Below are 19,193 nucleotides of genomic sequence, written 5' to 3'. Positions count from 1 at the left end.
AAAAACATTGCATCAACCTTCTCATCCCACTCTCACTCGCAAATAAGCATATTGAACTAAATGCTGAAGTATATTTTAGCAGTTTAGTTTCCAAAATTCAACCACGGGGGTGGCAAATCAGACAACACTCGTAGGGCCATTTTTGGAACTCCCATATGGCTCCTTGTGAAAGACCATGACAATATTTTGTCTACGGTACTACTGTTTTCAGTCTAAGGTACTACTCAATGATGTGCTTTTTCATAATATACAAGGGAATGGCAAAAGCAAACCTTTAATTAGAACCCAATGATGAATTTCTTTCATCGTGTCAACTTTGTTCGCACTCAAGATAGAAGTTGTCAAGTTTTCAGGTCAATATTCGCAACATGTTTAGTTTGCTTCATACATCAAAGGGCGCTCGATCCAGACAAGATTTTGTAGACACTTATTTTTAGGGTATTACACAATGACAAAGTTTCGTAACATCCAAGTATGGAGGAGTGAAGTGTCTCACTTCCAGTTGCTCAAGCTGAATTTGGCTCTTGAACTTGGCTCTTTTTTACCAGCAGCAAGAATAGTTTTCCCTCCATATACACTATAAACACTCACACACTGAAGACTCTCATGTATTCTGGGGCATTGACGGTTAACCTTTTGTTATCCCTTTCTGTCTAAAATGCCTCCAAACTGGCAGGCTCGGGACAACTGGGCTACCTGAGAAGTTATTTCGTGTTCGGCTTCATCTTCACAAAACGGTTTCATGTCAGCAGCAATTTTCGGCGGCCGGGCTCTATACGTATTGTTAAATCTCCATGAGAGTCCCAAATCGAAGCCGATATCTGGCCCCCTCTCACTCTGCTGCATGTGCGCTCTCTGCCTCTCTCACCCAGGCCTCTTCAGCCTCGCTCTCCCCGAGCCCCTCTGCTCCTCAGTAACAGCGCTGTAATACAGGGACACGGACAAGAAAATAGATTTTTTGTGTGTGTGTGTGTGTGTGTGTGTGTGGACAGAAAGAGAGTGCAATAGGAGGACGAGAACTATAGACAGAGAGAAAGATTGCAATGTCTATGGAGACACCAAGATCACATTTCAGCTAATAGTTTTCCAATCTTTCTTTCTCAGACACCAGTTTAGTCAGCTGTGTGTGTGTGTGTGTGTCTGTGTCTGTGTGTGTGTCTGCACACATATAGCAGTCCATGCATCTATTTGGATGTGCATACCACGACAACGAACATGATAGCTTTTCCTGATTTTTATATTACCGTTGCAATCTCCAACTGTTGTCAGCTGTGAAAAGTTATCTGTGTGTGCAGCCCCGCGTGGCCAAGGAAGCCAGCAACGCTCAGGCCTTTAGAGACACTGCTATTACATAAAACATGGCAACAAAAAAAAAATACTCAGGTGTGAATCGCTATCAGCCAAACCCTCAGGCAATAAATTGGACTGTATTGATAACAGTAAAAAGTATCCAGATGATAACCAGTGAAAAAAAGGCAAACCACAGTGTCCCGTAAGAGGAACATTAGACTTCCTTCTATGAAGCACTTTGTTGCTAACTTGTAAGTACGCAGCTCCACAAAATATATAACATAGGTCCAGCCATTCTTTGACATTTTAATGCGGAAAAGTTACATATTACACCTTTAACTTGTTGGTCTTGACTCGGGACTTGAATTGGGACTTCATGGCTTCAGATCTGAGACTTGCTTGTGACTTGCAAAGCAATGACTTTGTCCGACCCTGTTGCTTGTATCCTTTCGCAGTTCAGTCCTCTCAAATGTCTCGCTGTTTCAGATCGAGGAGAGAGCTGGCCGGAGCCGGAGCTCACGCCGGCTGGCTCGCATTGTTTGGTTCACCGGTCAAATTGGATTCAACGGACGCGAATGACGGGTGCAGCAAATATTTGCAGACAGTGGTCCAAGAGTGACCAAGCTCATGTGTGTTCAGATAGGGCCCAAACCATGTAGTGTGCACATACAGCAGGTTTTTAGATTACGTTTTTTTTTGTGTGGCACTTGGCATATTCGGAAGACCATCTTAAAAAGTCCAAGTTGGAAACCAATTCTCAGCTCCAGTCCCAGCCAATCAGATCCTGAACATGAGCAGAGTCTTGATCTACCGTTACGGTTGAAAAGCGCTATATAAGTGAAGACCACTTCCCATTTAATAGCTTGAGCTTTAAAAAAAAAAAAAGATGCTTTTCAGCAAATGAATAGGAATTACGTAAACAAAATATATAAATCTATTTATCAAATTCTTTGTGACGAGTCTCAGAGCCTCAAGGGACGCGCACAGATCAATTCATTAGCGCACAAAAGCTGCAATAATTATTCAGCCATTTGCTCACACCAACACTTGACTGTTTGCTGCAAATATCAAGCTGCTTTTTCATCTCGTACCAACAACAATAGCTGCCTGCGTTGTGTTCTAAAAGCATTTCTGAGCCACTTACACCCACCACTCAGACTTTACCAGAACATAATATAGCCTCATTTACATTCAGGGTCTTTAGGCTAAGGAGGCTGTAATAGACAGTGACGGTATATATTACTGGTCCGCTGCTTTTCATTATGCAGCTAATGATTCCCTGTCAAGTTCTATTGTAAATGAACGAGGGGCAAAAAAAAGTGTGAGTGGGAGGGCAAAGACAGGAAGACACTAGAGAGAGAGAGAGGGGGTTGGGGGGGGGACGACATCAGATACATACTGAAAAATGTGTCGAGAGATGATGCAAAATTAGCCACAAATTACTTATTCAACATAGATGGCTGCCATTGGAATATACAGTATTCAGTAGCTAAAGCACAATACACAAGAGTAGGGCTGTCGCTTTTTCAAAAAAATACAGTTCCAAGGAATGAGAACTAACGTATCTATTGTTGAACGCAACCAATGAGGCCTAATGCTAAGCTACGTTGTGGAATGAATGTTTTCCAGCTTATTCGTGGTGCTTTCACTGCCCCCATTGCCACAGCGTGGCTCTAGTTCCACACAGCACAGGCTACTTGCCACAGATTAAGAAATGCTTATTTTCCAAGTGGCCAAAAACATATTTGTACAGCGACATTGCATTATTTAAAGCAATAGAAAGCAAATACATTTTCCAGAGTTAGATGAGAAGATCAATGTGTTTGGGTTACATGAGAAGATAGAACTGAGAAGCAGTTAGCTTAGCTTAGTTTTGCTTCCTGACTCTTACATTTAACGCACTCGCGGGAGTGATATCAATCGTCCCATTGAACTCAGCAAAGAAAGCGAATCAGCGTCGCTTCCAAAATGCACAATTTCTCCAAACGGTGTCATTTCAATGTGGAACCACGTTTGTGGCCACTTTTAAAAAACATTATTTGTAAAAGGTAGCACACGAGTCGGCTAATCTGTGGTAAGTCTATAATCCCTATCAGTTACTTAGCAACAGCCGTGGAGCAAGGCAGTGGAGTGAACACTGCAGCACGGCCCAAGTGCCACGCCGTACCGCTCTGCTTTGGTCCTAATAGGGGGAGTATATCATTCAGTCTAATTAGAATGCCAATAGCAGGTCTCCCCAAGCGAATACACTTGATACACACACTCAAACGCATGCATGCATGCACACACACACACATACGGCCCTACATTATTCACTGGTAATTACAATGTCAATACACAGCTACACAGCAGTGTGGCCTCACACTAGCCATCGTTTAAGCGCATAGGATCACACACTATCCTTTAATTGCCCTTCAGTGAAATGCTTGAGCATTTTTTCACACACACACACACACACACACACACACACACAGTCCCACTTGTGCATTCGTCCATTCAGACTCCCCATGGAGTAAATCTGCCACACTCTCACCACCCCCCTACTGTGTTTTTATGCACACCAACACACACACACACGCACACACACACACACACACACACGCACTTACACTCTCACACGCAAGGTCAAAGACTTGGTGGCGGGTTCATCAGTGTCACATCCCCCCCTCTCCTCTTTCCCTCTGTCTCGTCCCCAGAGACTTGCGCATTGAAAAGACATTTACTCCGTTGTTTAACCACAGCGCTCTTTCTTTCTGGTTGCCTCTCTCTGTTTCGCACTATTTCTCTCTGGCCAGTCTATTCTGGTGATCAGTTTTCTGTTTGTAAACCATTACAGCCTCAACAAGACACGACAATGATATTAGCTATGGAATGGAGACAAATGGGACTAAAACACACACGTGCAGCTCATTATCTCCCTTTATTTGTCCTTCGATTGATCGGATTTGATCTGCAATTTGGACAAAGGCACACTTTACCATTACTAGGCCAAGTAAATGTTTTTTATAATCAGCTGAATGTTGTGTGGTGAGTTGCTTTATGTGGCCTGTCTAATTGCGTCTATTTTACTCTCTGTATCTGCTTGTGATGATTAATACATTGGTTTATTACTTTCAATGTCATTTCATTGGTGAGAGATTTGCGAGGTTATTAAGAAAAGTGCCATTGCATATGAAGTTCAACGTGATCATCAAGTCATAGTCTTAATAACAATCATCAACATCATTATTTTACTGCCGTACCAGAGGCTGCTGGACCGTCTTTGACTACAGGGTCACACAGGAAGCACACACAGTTTAACAGCTCCCGGTCGCTCCCTGTGACATCACTGCTGGGCGTGGTTACGGGTGCAACAGAGCACATTTCTGACCACAGCCAACCACCACACTGTAAAATGTCATGCAGGAATTTTGTGGAATCAGTTCATCTTTTAACATGACTAAAAACAATTTATTTTCAAGTTATTCAGACCAGTTCAAAACTTCATCATTAGTTCTTGTGACCAGAAGTCTTTTGGCTTGAAAAGATTGGTTGAATGACTGTACTGCTGAGAGTTCACTAAACCCCACTATTATTAAATTAGGTTTCTGAAGAAACATGACATTAGCATAGCAGTCGACTTCCCAGCATAAACCTCTCCAGAGAACCTCTCTGTTATAGTTTGAAGAAAACATATATGATGCTTTGTGTCCAAAGACATGAATCATGTCAGGCTGAATTTTGAAGAAATTGTGTACGAGATGACACAGCGAGAATATTTCCATTTGAAGGAATCGTGGGTTTGAGTGTTTTACTGAACTTTTAGTGAACATCACGTAGCTTCGAAACAGAGCTGGAACACGATGACAACACATAGACATTATGATACTGTCGTTTTTTTTTCCAACTTGAAGGGGGAAAACAGGTGCAAACTGTATGTAAAGGGTTTAACTTAAGATCAAAAAGGAAACTTGGCAGCCACACTGGTGTTTTTCAGTTAATCCGGCTGACGAGACATCTGCTCAGGCTGAGGCGTGGTGCAGCTCAGCCCAAGTTGGTGTCTCTCATGTTTTACCATTCCATTAAAGTCACAGATGGAAGCACCCGTTTCTCTGAAAAAGAAATACCTGGCTATGAAAAACACACAAGGTGCTTAAACCACACTTATACTCTCTTGGATAAACACCTGGATGGAAACCATTTTACTTGTTGACACTTTTCTCAAGTTAAGTCTATGTTTCTTTTTTTTTTACAAAACAAGAAATGTATTACCGCATTTATTTTGCATGCAGCATGAAAATAAGTGTTTGTTTTCAGCAAAGACATATTTATTGCTAGCTACTTGGAACGCGTTCTATCTATCAGTTTTATCTTGCAGCGATAGTGTTGTGACACAATCCTCTGGGTTTTTCCAAACGCAGGGTGTCAATTCCTCAAAGAAACGGATGCTCATCCGGTGGAACTACGCTGGGAATTATGTGACGTTCCCAAACTTCCATAAGAAAAGCAGAAATGTAAGCTCTCCCACCCGAACAAGAGCGGAAAACTAAAGAGAGTGAGGGGGGATGTCTGCACACGCCCCCAGAGTCATAACAAGAGGTCTGATCAGGCAACTTTAGTTAAAAAACAAAAAAACAAAAAACACGTGTGCAGGTGGACCAAGGACCTATAGGTGCTTTAAATGTTGCTTCCGTCGTCTGAAGCCACTGAGCAGTCCGACCTGACAGCGTTCCCAATGTTAAATGAATGTGAACAGCCAACTGGCAGCTTTGAGACGCCCGTAGCTCCATACAAGCCAGCTGGAAAATCTACTTTTCTATTCAATTATCTGCTGCTTTGTACTCCTCGCTGCTCTTCTCTTTTCCCCATTGTCCTCTGCTCCCTCTCTCCCCCGCTGTCATCTCCCCTCACTTTTTTTTCCCCTTTTCTTCTCCCGTTTCTACCGCCCCCCCCCACTCCCTGCTCCTCCCTTCATCTTTCTTCATCTCACCCTTCTCTCCTCTTGATTATTTCATTTTGAATCATCTTTTCTCCGATAACTTCTCTTAACTTCTCTCCTCCTCCTACAGCCCCCCCCCCCCTCTCTCTCTTTCTCCTGTCCTCCTGTCCCTGCTCCCCCCCCCTCCTCTGATCTGCCCTCCTGGCTCCGGCCCAGTTAAATTACCAGTTCTACAGAGCGATGGTGACAGAGTGCAGAACTTAATTACACACTGGCTGACAGCAAGGACTACATGTTAGATTTTCTCTCTCTTCATCCTCTCCCTCCCCCCTCTCCCTCATCTCTACCTTTCTTTCTATTTCCTTTTCATTTCCTCCCTCTTTTTTTTTTCCCCTCGACTTTTTCTTTGTCCCCCCCCCCCCCCTTATTAATGGCTGGTTGAGACACTGTGTGCCATGGTATAGTGTAATGTGCACAGTAAGTATATGGCAGCTAAGGCTTTAAAGAACCGGGGCTAAAATCTACTGACAGTGTCATTTAATAAACATGCAGTATATGCATTGTGTGGTGTACACTGTAAAGACCTCTGACTCTTTGGATGAAGTATTAGTATCTAGATATGTAATATTTATAGTAAATATAGTAGATAAGATAAATTGTCATATTGTTCGGGCTGCCAACATGCAGCTACGTATGCTGAGCGATTACACTGCAAGAGAACTGGCCACTGGTTAGTTGTACAATCTTTGTTATCCATTCAGTAAATATTTCCCAAACCCCCACATTTTTCCAGCGGGTAAAAAAAAAAAAAAGCCCTGTTGACCTGGTCAAACGGTCTCTGTCTTAGTTATTCTCACTTTGGCACAATCTCGACACACTGTGTGAAATCCTCAAAGCCTTACAACAAGTATCTGCGTTTCTTGTTGCTTTCACACAGAGTTCAAATGTACAAGTGCATACACAGTTGACCCAGTGATGCCCCGACTTCAACATGGATTACTCCGTTCGTGCTTGGTAGTATTATCGTGCGCGGCAGTGTGTTTGAATGTATGTTCACTTGTCTGCAGCAAGCGTGTGTGTGTTGCTCTTTGCTGGTACACTTTGTGTTTTCAGCTGGGCCTGTGTGTGTGTGTGTGTGTGTTTCTTCTTTGCATGAGGCAGATGTCTCAACATGCATTTGTTTTGAGGCTTACGTGTCCACTCCCAATGTAATCTGTTTACTTATCAGTGCTGTGAGTGTGTGGTGCTTAATGTACAAACACGTATGTGCGTGTACGATGTGTGTGAGTCCAGCTGGGAGACTCATTTCATAATTCATCACGCTATAATATATTGATGCCTTTCACTGCAGAAGAGATCGAGATAAAGACATAAAGACAGAGGGGACAGACAGGAAGAAGAACTGATGTTTGTGTGTGTGTGTGTGTGTGTGTGTGTGTGTGTGTGTAAGATAGAGATGGAGAGTGAGGGTGTTTGGTGTAAAGTTAGTATACTGAACAGCATCATTTAAAGCCAGAGAAGGAAAAAAAGACATCAGTACTCAGAAGAGAACAGAGGCAAGTTTACGAACGAGTTAATTATACCATGTGTGTGTGTGTGTGTGTGTGTGTGTGTGTGTGTGTGTGTGTGTGTGTGTGTGTGTGTGTGTGTGTCCTGTATCTTATCTGCTGGTGTGTATCTGTGCATGTTTGCATCTTTCAGTGCGTGTGTGTTAAGGGGGGGTAATTAATAGAGGGCTGCATATAGTCTCTTTCCCCTGGGCCCCCTGTCCGAATTCATTACTGTCAAGCACACACACACACACACACACACACACACACACACCCCCCCAAACCTCAGGAGACATGCGGACAAGTGGACAAGTGTTTGCTCAAATATCATAGTTTTACATGTAGCATGCACACACACTCACAGAGGACAGTGATGTGCTGTGATATCATGAAGCCAGGTTCTAATCAGCCAAGCAGCTGCTATTAGAGGGACCGTCCTTACAGTGTTAACGTAGCACACACACACACACACACTAATAAACAGACGCTGCAGCTTTGTGTGTGACACCATGATAAGTAGCTCCAGAGTGTGAAAGCTACGAGTCACAAAAGTTAAAGATTTCCTCCGGATGCATTTGAAGACGTTAAAAAATGGACTTCTCCTCCTCCCTCATTTCAAAATCCAGAGTGTTTGAATATGCACATGTTTAGTTTCACCAGTGGACACAAACTGTGTGTCCTCCCAAGTTTCCACGTCCGACTTGTATAATTTACACACAGGATCACGACGGGCTTCCCGGACTCGTGATGTCCCGATGTCCCGGGCTCACTCCTGCCAAACCCTGAATTAAAATTTCAGGGAAGCACAGGGAAGACTTTGCTCTGGAAGTTAAATATTCAAGAGATGAAACCATGAGAAATATATATTTTTTTGACATGAGAAGACACATCTTTTCGAGTCAATCAGAAACTGACATATATGCACTCAAAATGGACGGTAATATCCAGAAATCTGAAATAACCTTCCTACACAGCACCTGCTAACACGGTGCCTCATCTCACCATCTGCGTCAATGTGGCGACGTCAGCTAACACTGAAGCAGAATAAGGACGCAGCACGGTGTGGACGCGGCGTGTACACATGGTGTCCTTACACATGCAGGAACGAGTGACAGGAGTAACCAACGTATTATCAGTGGTGCAATGTAACTAAGTACATTTACTGAAGTACAAATTTGAGGTACTTGTACTTTACTCGAGTCTTTTCTTTTCACGCCACTTTCTGCTTCAGTTACGAGTTACTTTTCATACAAAACACACAAAGAGCTTATAAAATGTGCTGCTTTGTTATAAATTAAACTACGCAACAGTATATACAAGTACAGCTGAAACGATCCGTCGATTAGTCGATTGATTAGCTGTTTTTCCTTTCAATTATTTCAATAACAATGTCAGCGCCACCTCAACAAACTACCTGCTTTTACATTTATGCACGAGTAATAATAATCTAATGGTGGAATATTTAATAGTACAACAGTCACAGGGGATACTTTTCTGCATCGAGTACTTTTACTTTTAATGCTTTAAGTACATTTTCCTGATTAAACATACTTTTACTGAAGTAACGTTTTACTTGTAACACTGGATTTTACAGTGTGGTATCAGTACTTTTACTTAAGTAAAGGATCGGGACGCTTCCTCCAGCGCTGCCTGTTATGAAAGTAAGTGGTTTTATGAAAATGTTACACTGAGCGTCAGAAATCACACACAAAAAAAATCTGACTTACTTTTTTTTTACAGTGTGGTTGAACAACCATGTTTGCTCTTGTTTGTATTTGTACAGCAGTCATGTTGGTATTTGTGTGCACTATAGGTGTATGGACATCCAAGGTTGTGTGTGCGTGCGTGTGCATGACGAGTGGAACCCTCAGGTGTACAGAGTCGAAGCGGTGTCAGCCTTTATCAATATTTGACTGCAGAACCAGCGAATGGATGAATCTTTAATATGACCTTGGAGCACAACAAAGACGTGGAGACATGGAGGACAAGAGAGAGGGAGGGGGGGTGGGGGGATGTGAGGGGGGCAGAAAGAGAGGTGGGAGGGACAACGTGGAGAGGCGAGGAAGGCAGAGAGGAACGGCGAGGCATCTTCAAATCCATCGATGAAATTTGAAAAGTTGGCAGAGACGACTTCAGTCAGCTCAAACAGTAAAAAGGTTGAAACTGGATGTTGTAAACTTGATAAACTCTCAACTGTCATGCAGTACTTGACTAAAAGACATCTTTGTTTAAGAGGTGAAAGCTGTGGGAACACCCGGTAGAACCATCTTTATATCTTCCTACTTCCATTGTCCCTCTTTCAGCTACTCAGTCACCCTCATTGACATCATAGGCCGGTAGCTACAGACCAAGAACCCCCTCCTATCTAAAGCCGATTAGGCGGAGACGGAGAGGACGGAAGAAGGACACTGCAGAAACGAGAGAGACAAAGTGGGAGACTAAGGGGTAGAAGTCGAGGAGAGGAGGAAGAGAGACAGATGCGGTGAAAATGGACGCCAAAGATGAAGTACGGCGTTGGAGAGAAGTGGTGCGTCGGGTTTGAGCACCAGTGGCTGAGAAGGTTGCACAGTGCATTGATTTTTCTTTCTTTTACACAGTAGAAACCTGCTTCTTCTTGATTCTTTACATTTTCAGGTGACCACTTCTCGTAGTTTCCTGTCACAATATCGTATTATTCTCTATATCTATCCTCAAATTAACATCGCATCACATTTTATTTAGCACCAAAAATGTGGCTTTTTTTTGGGATACACACTTTCTTACCGAGAGTTAAATGAAGAGAAACCCCGACAAGTTGTGGTTTTAAGGGGGATTACGAAGTGGGACTTTCTTGGCCGGGCGCAGTGACTTCCTGGGGTTTCAGCTGGTTGCCTGGCAACCTCACAGTGACGACCAGATTCTGAAGGTGTGAATCTAGCCACTATTCTGTGGCCTCAAAAATCCTCCCAATGGAACGACAAAGTAGCGTCCATCGCTTGTACATATATACGGCTTTCTGCTAACAATCCCACAATGCAATGGTGGGCTCTCCTCCCTCTTCTGTTGCACGGTACCGTGCCACAGGGCACGCAGACAGACAGAGGAGTCCGCCACAAAAGCTCCGCCTGAGAGGAAACTGATGTCCTTGCTCGGGGGGAGCAGAAACACGACGAGCGGAAGCGGCACCTTCAGTTGCGTTCAGCTTGGGAGGAGATGACACTATCGCACCGCGCTGGTCTCAGAAGATCCACTGGCCAGTGTGGAGGACGGCACGGCGGCATAAGAAGTATCAGCAGAAGGAGAGTGAAGAAAGGCCCCCGGGCCATTAAATATGGAGCCCTTAATCTTGTCTTATTTTCTGGAGCCAAGAGTCTCAATGACGTGCTTTAAATTCAACGGGGTTAAATTCAAATACAGGGAGGAAAGTAGCACAGAGACACGTGAAGCGGCAGCTGTTTATGGTGGTCAGTAAACTTTGCTAATGTTGCTACAGCTGAAGCCATATGTGCAGCAGTACGCACACACACACACACACACACACACACACACAAAGCAGCCTCACAAACAGCCTGTTATCTTTTGTTTAAGAGGGCCAACAAAAGAGCACTGAGAGAGAGAGAGAGAGAGAGAGAGAGAGAGAGAGAGTGTATTGTAATTGGTGTGTGAGCAGAAAACACACACACACACACACACACACACACACACACAGAGCTGAATGTAGAGTGGAGAAAAGTCAAGTGGATGTCTTTATGTGACAAAGCCACTTGTGTTAATTAGTCATGCCGGGGAGAGACGTTAGCTAGGAGTGCTGTAAACACAGAAACACCTTTTTTTTTTTTAACGCTAAATGTCATGATGGGCGCGCACACACACACACACACACACACACACACACACACACACACACAGTTATTCCTTTCCTCATTCCACACCTGTGTGATGTCACATATGCACGTAACATGTCTGAATGTTTCCAGCTCTTCCCAGTATCAAGTCCGTGATAAAACTTTTATTATCTAGTCCTTTTAAAACATGTTAAGCTCAACACTGTGACTGACCGTGTTTACCACACTGCAGTGCCAGAACTGTCAAGCTCAGTTGTCACTATGGCCCCGTTCGTTGAGACTCGGGCTACATGGGTGGGCTGTAACTCCCTCGGAAGCTGTTTGGTAGAAGAATAACTTGCGCGCTTTCGCAGTTTTGTTCCAGTCACAGTTACGCTAGCAGGCTAGCTAACAGCTATCCATAAACACATGACAAAAGTATGGCTCGCCCTCATGGGTCCCAACTCAGCATGAGGGACAAAACATCGACTGACTTAGTTCCACACGGGAGGAGCAAAGATTACGTAATTACCTTGTTAACATCTGGCTAGAATGAGTCTCAAACCGTGTCCAAAGAGTGTTTGAATCCGTCTCTAACGCGTCTTGGATGCATTCACACTGACGTTTCAGAAACGTCCAAGGAAAGCTGGCTAACCAGGCCCACGTCAGACCAATTCATACAAATCCATGTCTTGTTCTCGACACCGCTGATGCGGCGAGTTGAGCAGTAATTTATGTATGTGTGCGTCCAGCCCACACCTGGCCTTCATTGCCAGATCACAGTGAAAATGAACGGCGAGCGTCCATTCGTGCTGAGCCGACCCGACAAAGTGCGTGTGAAGCTGTGAAAAGGTCTGAGAACACACTAACACAGACTTTTGAACCTTTATTCCACCGGTCTCACTGCAAAAAGACGAATGAGTCTGTGCTTTTGACAGTTTGTCAATACCACTTCTTCCAGATCTCTGGAAACTGAAATGAGCTCGGAGACAAAAATGAAACAAATGCACCATAATGTTAACTTATCCGTTGCAGCGCCGCCACGGAGTGACATCGCCGGCCTGCGTACCATTCAGCATCCCAGGCCCAACAAAACTGTGTCTCTCCAGCTGCTGTAGTACAATAAGAGCTTATAAATGTTGAATGTCTCTCATCCCCTGCTCTCGTTCTCTTGTTCTCTGTCCCTGTCTGCATTCTCCACCATGGTGAATAAGTAATTTGCCTTTTTGCCCTCAGCACTTCGAGCAACACCACGTGCAATGGCAAAGACACTCGCATCGCTCCTCAAACAAGCACTCGGAAATATTAAATAGGAGCCATTCTGGATCTCCAGGACAGGATGCTTGTTTGTGTTCCTGCACGTTCTCCTGTATTGCTGACTTTTTTTTTTTTTATTGTCTTTGTGTTTTTTAATAGTCAGTTTAGGATTAATCACAATGTACATTTTTAAGATAAGTCACTGTTTTACAGAGCATTCGTGTTCGTTGTGCAGCAAAGTCGATCACAGCCGAGCGCACAAGCAAACGGTTTATTGTGAAAAATGTGTCTGCGGGGAGAACTGCTCAACTTCAGATGCTTTCTCACACATAATTAGATGTCGCGTGCAGGCAGAGAGAGGGACTGGCCTCTGTGTGTGTGTGTGTGTGTGTGTGTGTGTGTGTTTTGGCCCTTTTCTCAAAACTAGTTGGCGCACACACACACACACAGAGATACAGTTTCTATGTTATATACCGTACAATGCAAATATGTCTCCTATGACTCCCCACTGAAGCGTGACACACACACACACACTCACACACACTTGTTATCTTTGCTCTGCTTTGCATGCTAGGAGTTCATTTGCGATTAGATCACACGGAGATCTAATCGCTCTTTGATCTCCGGTTTTGGCTGCGTCAGAATACACACACTTGCGTACACACACACACACACACACACACACACACACACACACACACACAGGCAGAGACACGCACATTCACACGTAAATGCAAGGGCATTCACTGGCACTCAATCACCCTGACACACACACACACACACACACACACACACACACACGTAATGTGAGGACACACGTACACAAGGCAAACCATCTGTGTCAGCACATCATGCGGGGGTCTTTAAAGACGGTTAAAACAAAGCAGGTGGGACAGAAAATAAGAGAGGAGTGATAGGAACCAGCTCGGAGAGGTAAAAATGTATAAGAATCAGTACCGTAGAACACAGTGTTGTTGTGCACTTTAACGCAATCTTTGTAGTGCAGTTCCTTCATTTCTCTCTGTCTCACACGATAAGTTTATTCGCATTAAGACACGGAAAGCCGTCTAATTCCTAAACAATGAGGACGGTACAGTGCGCACACACATACGGAAGACCGTTCTCTTGCCTTGCGTTGTATTTGTTTGTCTCTCCCTCTCTTGCTGTATCAGCCCAGCAGGGATCTAGATAAGCGTCTGCGTTATCTTCCTGCTCGCCATCTCAGCTAATCTATTGGTTTTTGTCTGGGGCCGCGATGCCGTTAAGATCTGGCCTTGACTAAGACGAGAGGTGGAGGGACGACGAAGCAAGGAGTGCGCACTAACTGAAGTCGAGTCCTCCGCAATTACGACATGAATGCGTATAATGTGTGTGTTTATGTGTGGGATTGGGTGTGCAGGAGGGAGAGAGTGTATGATTCTGCACAAACGTGTCCAGTACGTGTGTGTCTGTATGACTTCCAGGCATTATTTTCTGCCTCGTCATGCCTGGGTAGCAACTGTCGAGCTCCTTAGCACTTTCAGTGAAGTGGGTTAATCGAAGCTGCCTTTGTGTAAATGTGGTTACTTCAACACCATTAGCTTCTCTGGGATTCTTCCTGTGCAGTACAATGGGGTCTGCAGTCCAGAAAATAATACTTAAATAGACCCTCTTTGGAAATGGAAAATGCACTTGAAAAGAAAAACACATTTGAGCAGCTACGGGAGATTCGGCGGCGCCCTCCACACCATCATCAAAACACCAAGAAAACTCTTTAGAAGGATGCTGTTCACCCCTCCAGCAGAGTTCAGACACTCGGAGAAGACGAGAAGGAGCACTGGCGATGTTCTGGAGGATCGTGGTGGAACAACACCGCTCTATCGCCCGTGTGTACAAACATACATGCGAATAGACGGGCCTAACTCCACTGACCTCTGCTGTAGTTCCACCAAGTACTCAGTCATGAGTTCCTCATTACAACAACCTTCCCGTGTATGTCACAGTTGTGAAGCAAACTATACAAACATATAAATATAAAATAATAGCCGATAAAATCAAGATAAAATGGTAATATAGTATTAAATGTATTAGAGTCCTTAACTCACATGAAATGGACATTATCTTAAATACTTGTAGCCTCCACACTTTAATCCGGTGTTACATAGAATAAAGCTCAATAAAACAAAACCTGCATCTCCAATAGCCCTCATTCCAAACCAGTCTCAGTCTAGTTATTATTAATATACCATTTCCCTGAATATACACTAGTCATTATGTTGATATTGTCAACGTTCAGACATGATATTTCCTCATTTGGTATGACCGCAGCGTAAGATAAAAGTATCTTTTCAGTCGACTATTAACTACAAGTGGCCTCTAACACAACAGCATCGCCACCTCCTCATACAGAACTTTAAAAACAACCGTGTCCGACTTTTCAAATCGAACAGAACTTTGAGCAGAGCTTCTGCCATGAGATTGATAGATTTTCACAGGATGGCCTTTCAGATGAATGAGAACAGATTGAAGTGTGTGATCAGATACCGGCTTGACTGAGGAGCTGGAACAAAAAAAATGTTTCAACCAAATGATGTATTGAACGCACACTGCAGCAGGATTAGGCCTCCCTGCAACAGAATATAATGAGCACACTGAGGGTGTGAATGACACCAAAAGAAAACAATATAAACAATTTCCACACCTAATTACTAGTTGCTCTGTACCCTGTGACCTCGCTCTCCAAATGCAGTACATTACCAGCATATACTACAATGCTCGCTGCTCGCTGCTGCATACATACTGCATGCTGTGGCTAGTACAAGTTGTAATGTGCATTCTTCATGATGCCGCCTCCATTTGCAGCCAAGATGGATGGTTGCCAACATGTCTGCACACTCTTAGCTGACAGAAAGATGTCTTTGCCTTACTTTGCTGTTTATGTAGTTAGTGTGAGAAACCCTGTTGCCAGCCACTGAACCCCACCAGCTTCAGGGTTGATGGTGCGTACAGTAGCTGACCTCTGACCTCCGCGTGGAGGGAGGTGAGGATTTCCCTACAGGTATCAAAATATAGTCTCACTTTGACATTGTATTTTCTTCCGTAGCTAACACTTGTTGATTATTTATGTGCTGTTGTGTATAAAAAAAAAAAACACTTTAAAGTGTCTCCTCACTGACCACCACCCTTCTCTCTCCTTCGCCTCATCACAATTTGTCCCCTTTCCTGCTGCAGCGGGTGCTGCATCAAAGCACAGCAGGGAGACTGACAAACGGAAATGGTAGTTCCCATCCATATGGTGTCCAGTTACACAAACACACACACACACACACACACACACACACACAAGCAGCGAGGGAGAGAAAAGATCTAACAGCCTATCTCTGGCCGACTGTAGCGGTCGCCCACATAAATGTCCGCTTGGCTCTGCTCTGATCACATAATTGCTCTGTGTACACCTCTCCCACACACACACACACACACACACACACACACACATCCAGAGAGCATACACTGAAGCACACTTAGAGAGTTCACACGCACACACACTTAAAACCTGGATATATACAGCACCCACACACACACACACATACACAAAGTCACTGCTCAATATGGCATGAAGCGGACCGTTCACACATGCAGGTGTGCCTGCGAGCGTACGCGCGCACACGCACGGCAAATTACCAAACAAAAACTCCCACCAGGGCGCCCACACAGTCAGCATGCAGAGCGTCAGAGAGACGCAGACATGCAGGAGTGAAAGAGGTGAGAAAAGAGAAGGTAAAAGACGAGTCCGAGCAGGGAGAGCAGCGAACACTCTGAAACAAAAAAACTGATTTACTCAAAATAAAAAAAACTCTACAAAATTGTGTTATTTTTACTCAACGCCTTCTGTCCGTTTGTCTGATAAAAAAAATGAATCACTTTTCTGTTCCATGTCTTTGTAGCCTGGACGTTTTGCCACATAATACTTGTGTGGAGGACTTTATGTGGGTGTCGCGGGGCTGGGAGACATTTTGGCAATAGTTTCTGCCAAACTGTCCTTCCCCTGAACAATAAACCCCTGCCAGCTACAATGCTGTTGTTCTGTAGATGACTCTGACCTTTGACCCTCCTTTTAGAGGAAGTCAAGCGAGGACAGAATTTCCCTACAAGCAGGAATCTCATTACTTGTATATTACATAACATGTCTTACTACCGACAGTGCATTAAATGATCATAAATGGGCCCTGATGCGTTCCTTTTTTGTCTTTTGTGGAACGTTAAAGGCCCAATCAAATCTGTTTAAGTACATTCATATTCACTAAATAAGTATGAATCAGAGTTAAAAAAAAAAGGCATATTCAGGTATTATTTATTAAAGGTATAGTTGGACATTTTTGGTAACATGCTTATTAGCTTTCTTGCCGAGTGATAGATAAGAATATTGATTGATTACCGAAGTGTAAAAACGACTCTTCCCTGTTTTGAAGGGGGTTATGTGCCGGACTGTTGCCACTGGACAACTTCTCCAGGCCAAAAGATTTTGTCACTTTTGGACAGAGGCAAACTAACTGTTTCCTCAGTTTTTTATGCTAAGTTAAGCTAACCAGCTACCGGCTGTAGCTTCATATTTACCGTACAAACTGACTGGTGCACGGAAGTATGTGACATCACCTTTGTCCAACTGAGCCCCACCCGCCTCAAACCAGTGAGACGAGCACAGAGAAAACCGTGAATAGAGAAATCTCTCATGTGAAATAACCAGGAAACAGTGTGTCCATGTAGGATCCCATCGCTCATAGTAAGAAGTTCTCAGGGCCTTTAAAGCTTTTTTTTTTTTTTACAGTAGCTCGCTGAAGCCCTGTAATGTAATGCTTAGATGCTGTGCGTGTAATTACAAAGGATCTCTAAAGGATTGTTATGGTTGCCCTCAAATTCCCCTGATTAAACCGCCAGGACCTACACTCTCACTCTTACAAGCAAGCAAAACTGTGAGATGGGATTACATTACAGGGGAATCAATTCTAACTGGATTGTTATGATTAGATGACCTGAGTTTGCTAAAAAGTCGGTAAGTAATTTTTTGTGTTTTCACCACTTTCAGGACTCGGGGGGGGGGGGGGGGGGGGGGGGGGTGCATGACAAATGCTGTAATATCTATAATCACAGAACCAAGACTTGCAAAAACTGCAAAATGCAAATATTCCGTGAACGATACCATCCAAAGATAAAGACAGCATGAACCTGAAGCACATTGCATCTATAGGTAAACAAAGCTAAGCAGAGGACGTATATACCATGTCACATACACTGAACTCACTATACCGTATCATACAAAGGATTATTGAGGCCGCGTGCCGCACATCAATAGCACGATCAAACTCCCCTTGTCAAGCTGATCAGCGAGACACAACAAATCGATCCCCAATAAAAGACCATCAGCAGATCTGTCGTCAGCTGGCCGCCGACGCGCAAACGAGCCCACCAGCAGCGGCAGCAACAACAGTGACGGCAGCAGAAAGAGGAGAGAGGGGGGAGACAGCTCTCTCTGAGCTCCGAGATAGAGCTCGGAGAGCAATGTTATCAGGGAAAGGCACAGGTGGTGATTGTGAGAGGGGAAAGAGAAAGCAGAGAGCAGAGTGGAAGCACGTATCCATTGCACAACAAGTTAAGAGACGCCAATGCGTCAGAAAGGGAGAGGGCAGCATGTGTTTGAAAGCAAGAGGGAGAACAAGAGCGAGGCGGAGGAGATGAGAAAAGACCAGAGGTAGCATTATTGTTGTATTCGAAGACCAAAGAGTGTTTGCGATGAAAAAGGATGGCAGTGAAACAAAAAGAAACCAAGGCAATATCAGTAAGAGAGAAAGAAAAAAAAAACCTCCATATAGATTTAAAACTAGAACTTTCAAGGAGGGAAAGGCTCATTCTCAGCAAAAATGACATGGCTGGAAGTGCGCCAGTAGACAACAAACACCGAGGCTGTTAATCCTACCCGAGTTCCTCTTGGAGATGTACTTGACGTCGTCACAGGCTCCTGAGGCGAGGAGGAGGAGGAGGAGGAGGAAGAGGAAGAGGAGGGATGAAGTCTTCATCTCTCTATTCTCCGCTGGCACCTTCAGAGAACAGGGCACAGAGGGGACAAAGAGTTAGAGAAAGCATAGCATGTAGCATTCTGATAAACATGGCAATTGGCATTTGTCATTTCACTTTCAGACAGAGGCCACTGCAACAGGTATCACACATCCCGTCTTTTAACAAGCTGACTTTGAAAAACACAAAAAAAAAAAATAATACATTTGTACTTCAAGGAACTCATTTTCATCGCCTACTGGCATTTGTTTGGTGCCTAACCTCCAGGTCTGAAAGGTGAAGCCAATGGGGAAGCGCCTTAAACCTGCATTCTTTGTAATGGCCAGC

General features: G+C 44.0%; 1 protein-coding gene across 1 annotated transcript in view; it reads right to left on the bottom strand.

Annotated features, from left to right (window-relative positions):
• The window catches only part of il1rapl2 (interleukin 1 receptor accessory protein-like 2), a 293,650-nt gene extending 274,782 nt beyond the window's left edge, over positions 1–18,868 (bottom strand). The window contains exon 1 of the mRNA XM_070913223.1: positions 18,769–18,868. Coding sequence (XP_070769324.1) covers positions 18,769–18,868 — 100 coding nt within the window. The remainder of the gene's footprint in view (positions 1–18,768) is intronic.
• Positions 18,869–19,193: the final 325 nt, after the last annotated feature.

The sequence above is a fragment of the Enoplosus armatus genome, chromosome 10, assembly GCF_043641665.1.
Source record: "Enoplosus armatus isolate fEnoArm2 chromosome 10, fEnoArm2.hap1, whole genome shotgun sequence".
NCBI lineage: Eukaryota > Metazoa > Chordata > Actinopteri > Centrarchiformes > Enoplosidae > Enoplosus > Enoplosus armatus.
This window is presented reverse-complemented; position numbering and strand designations above follow the sequence as displayed.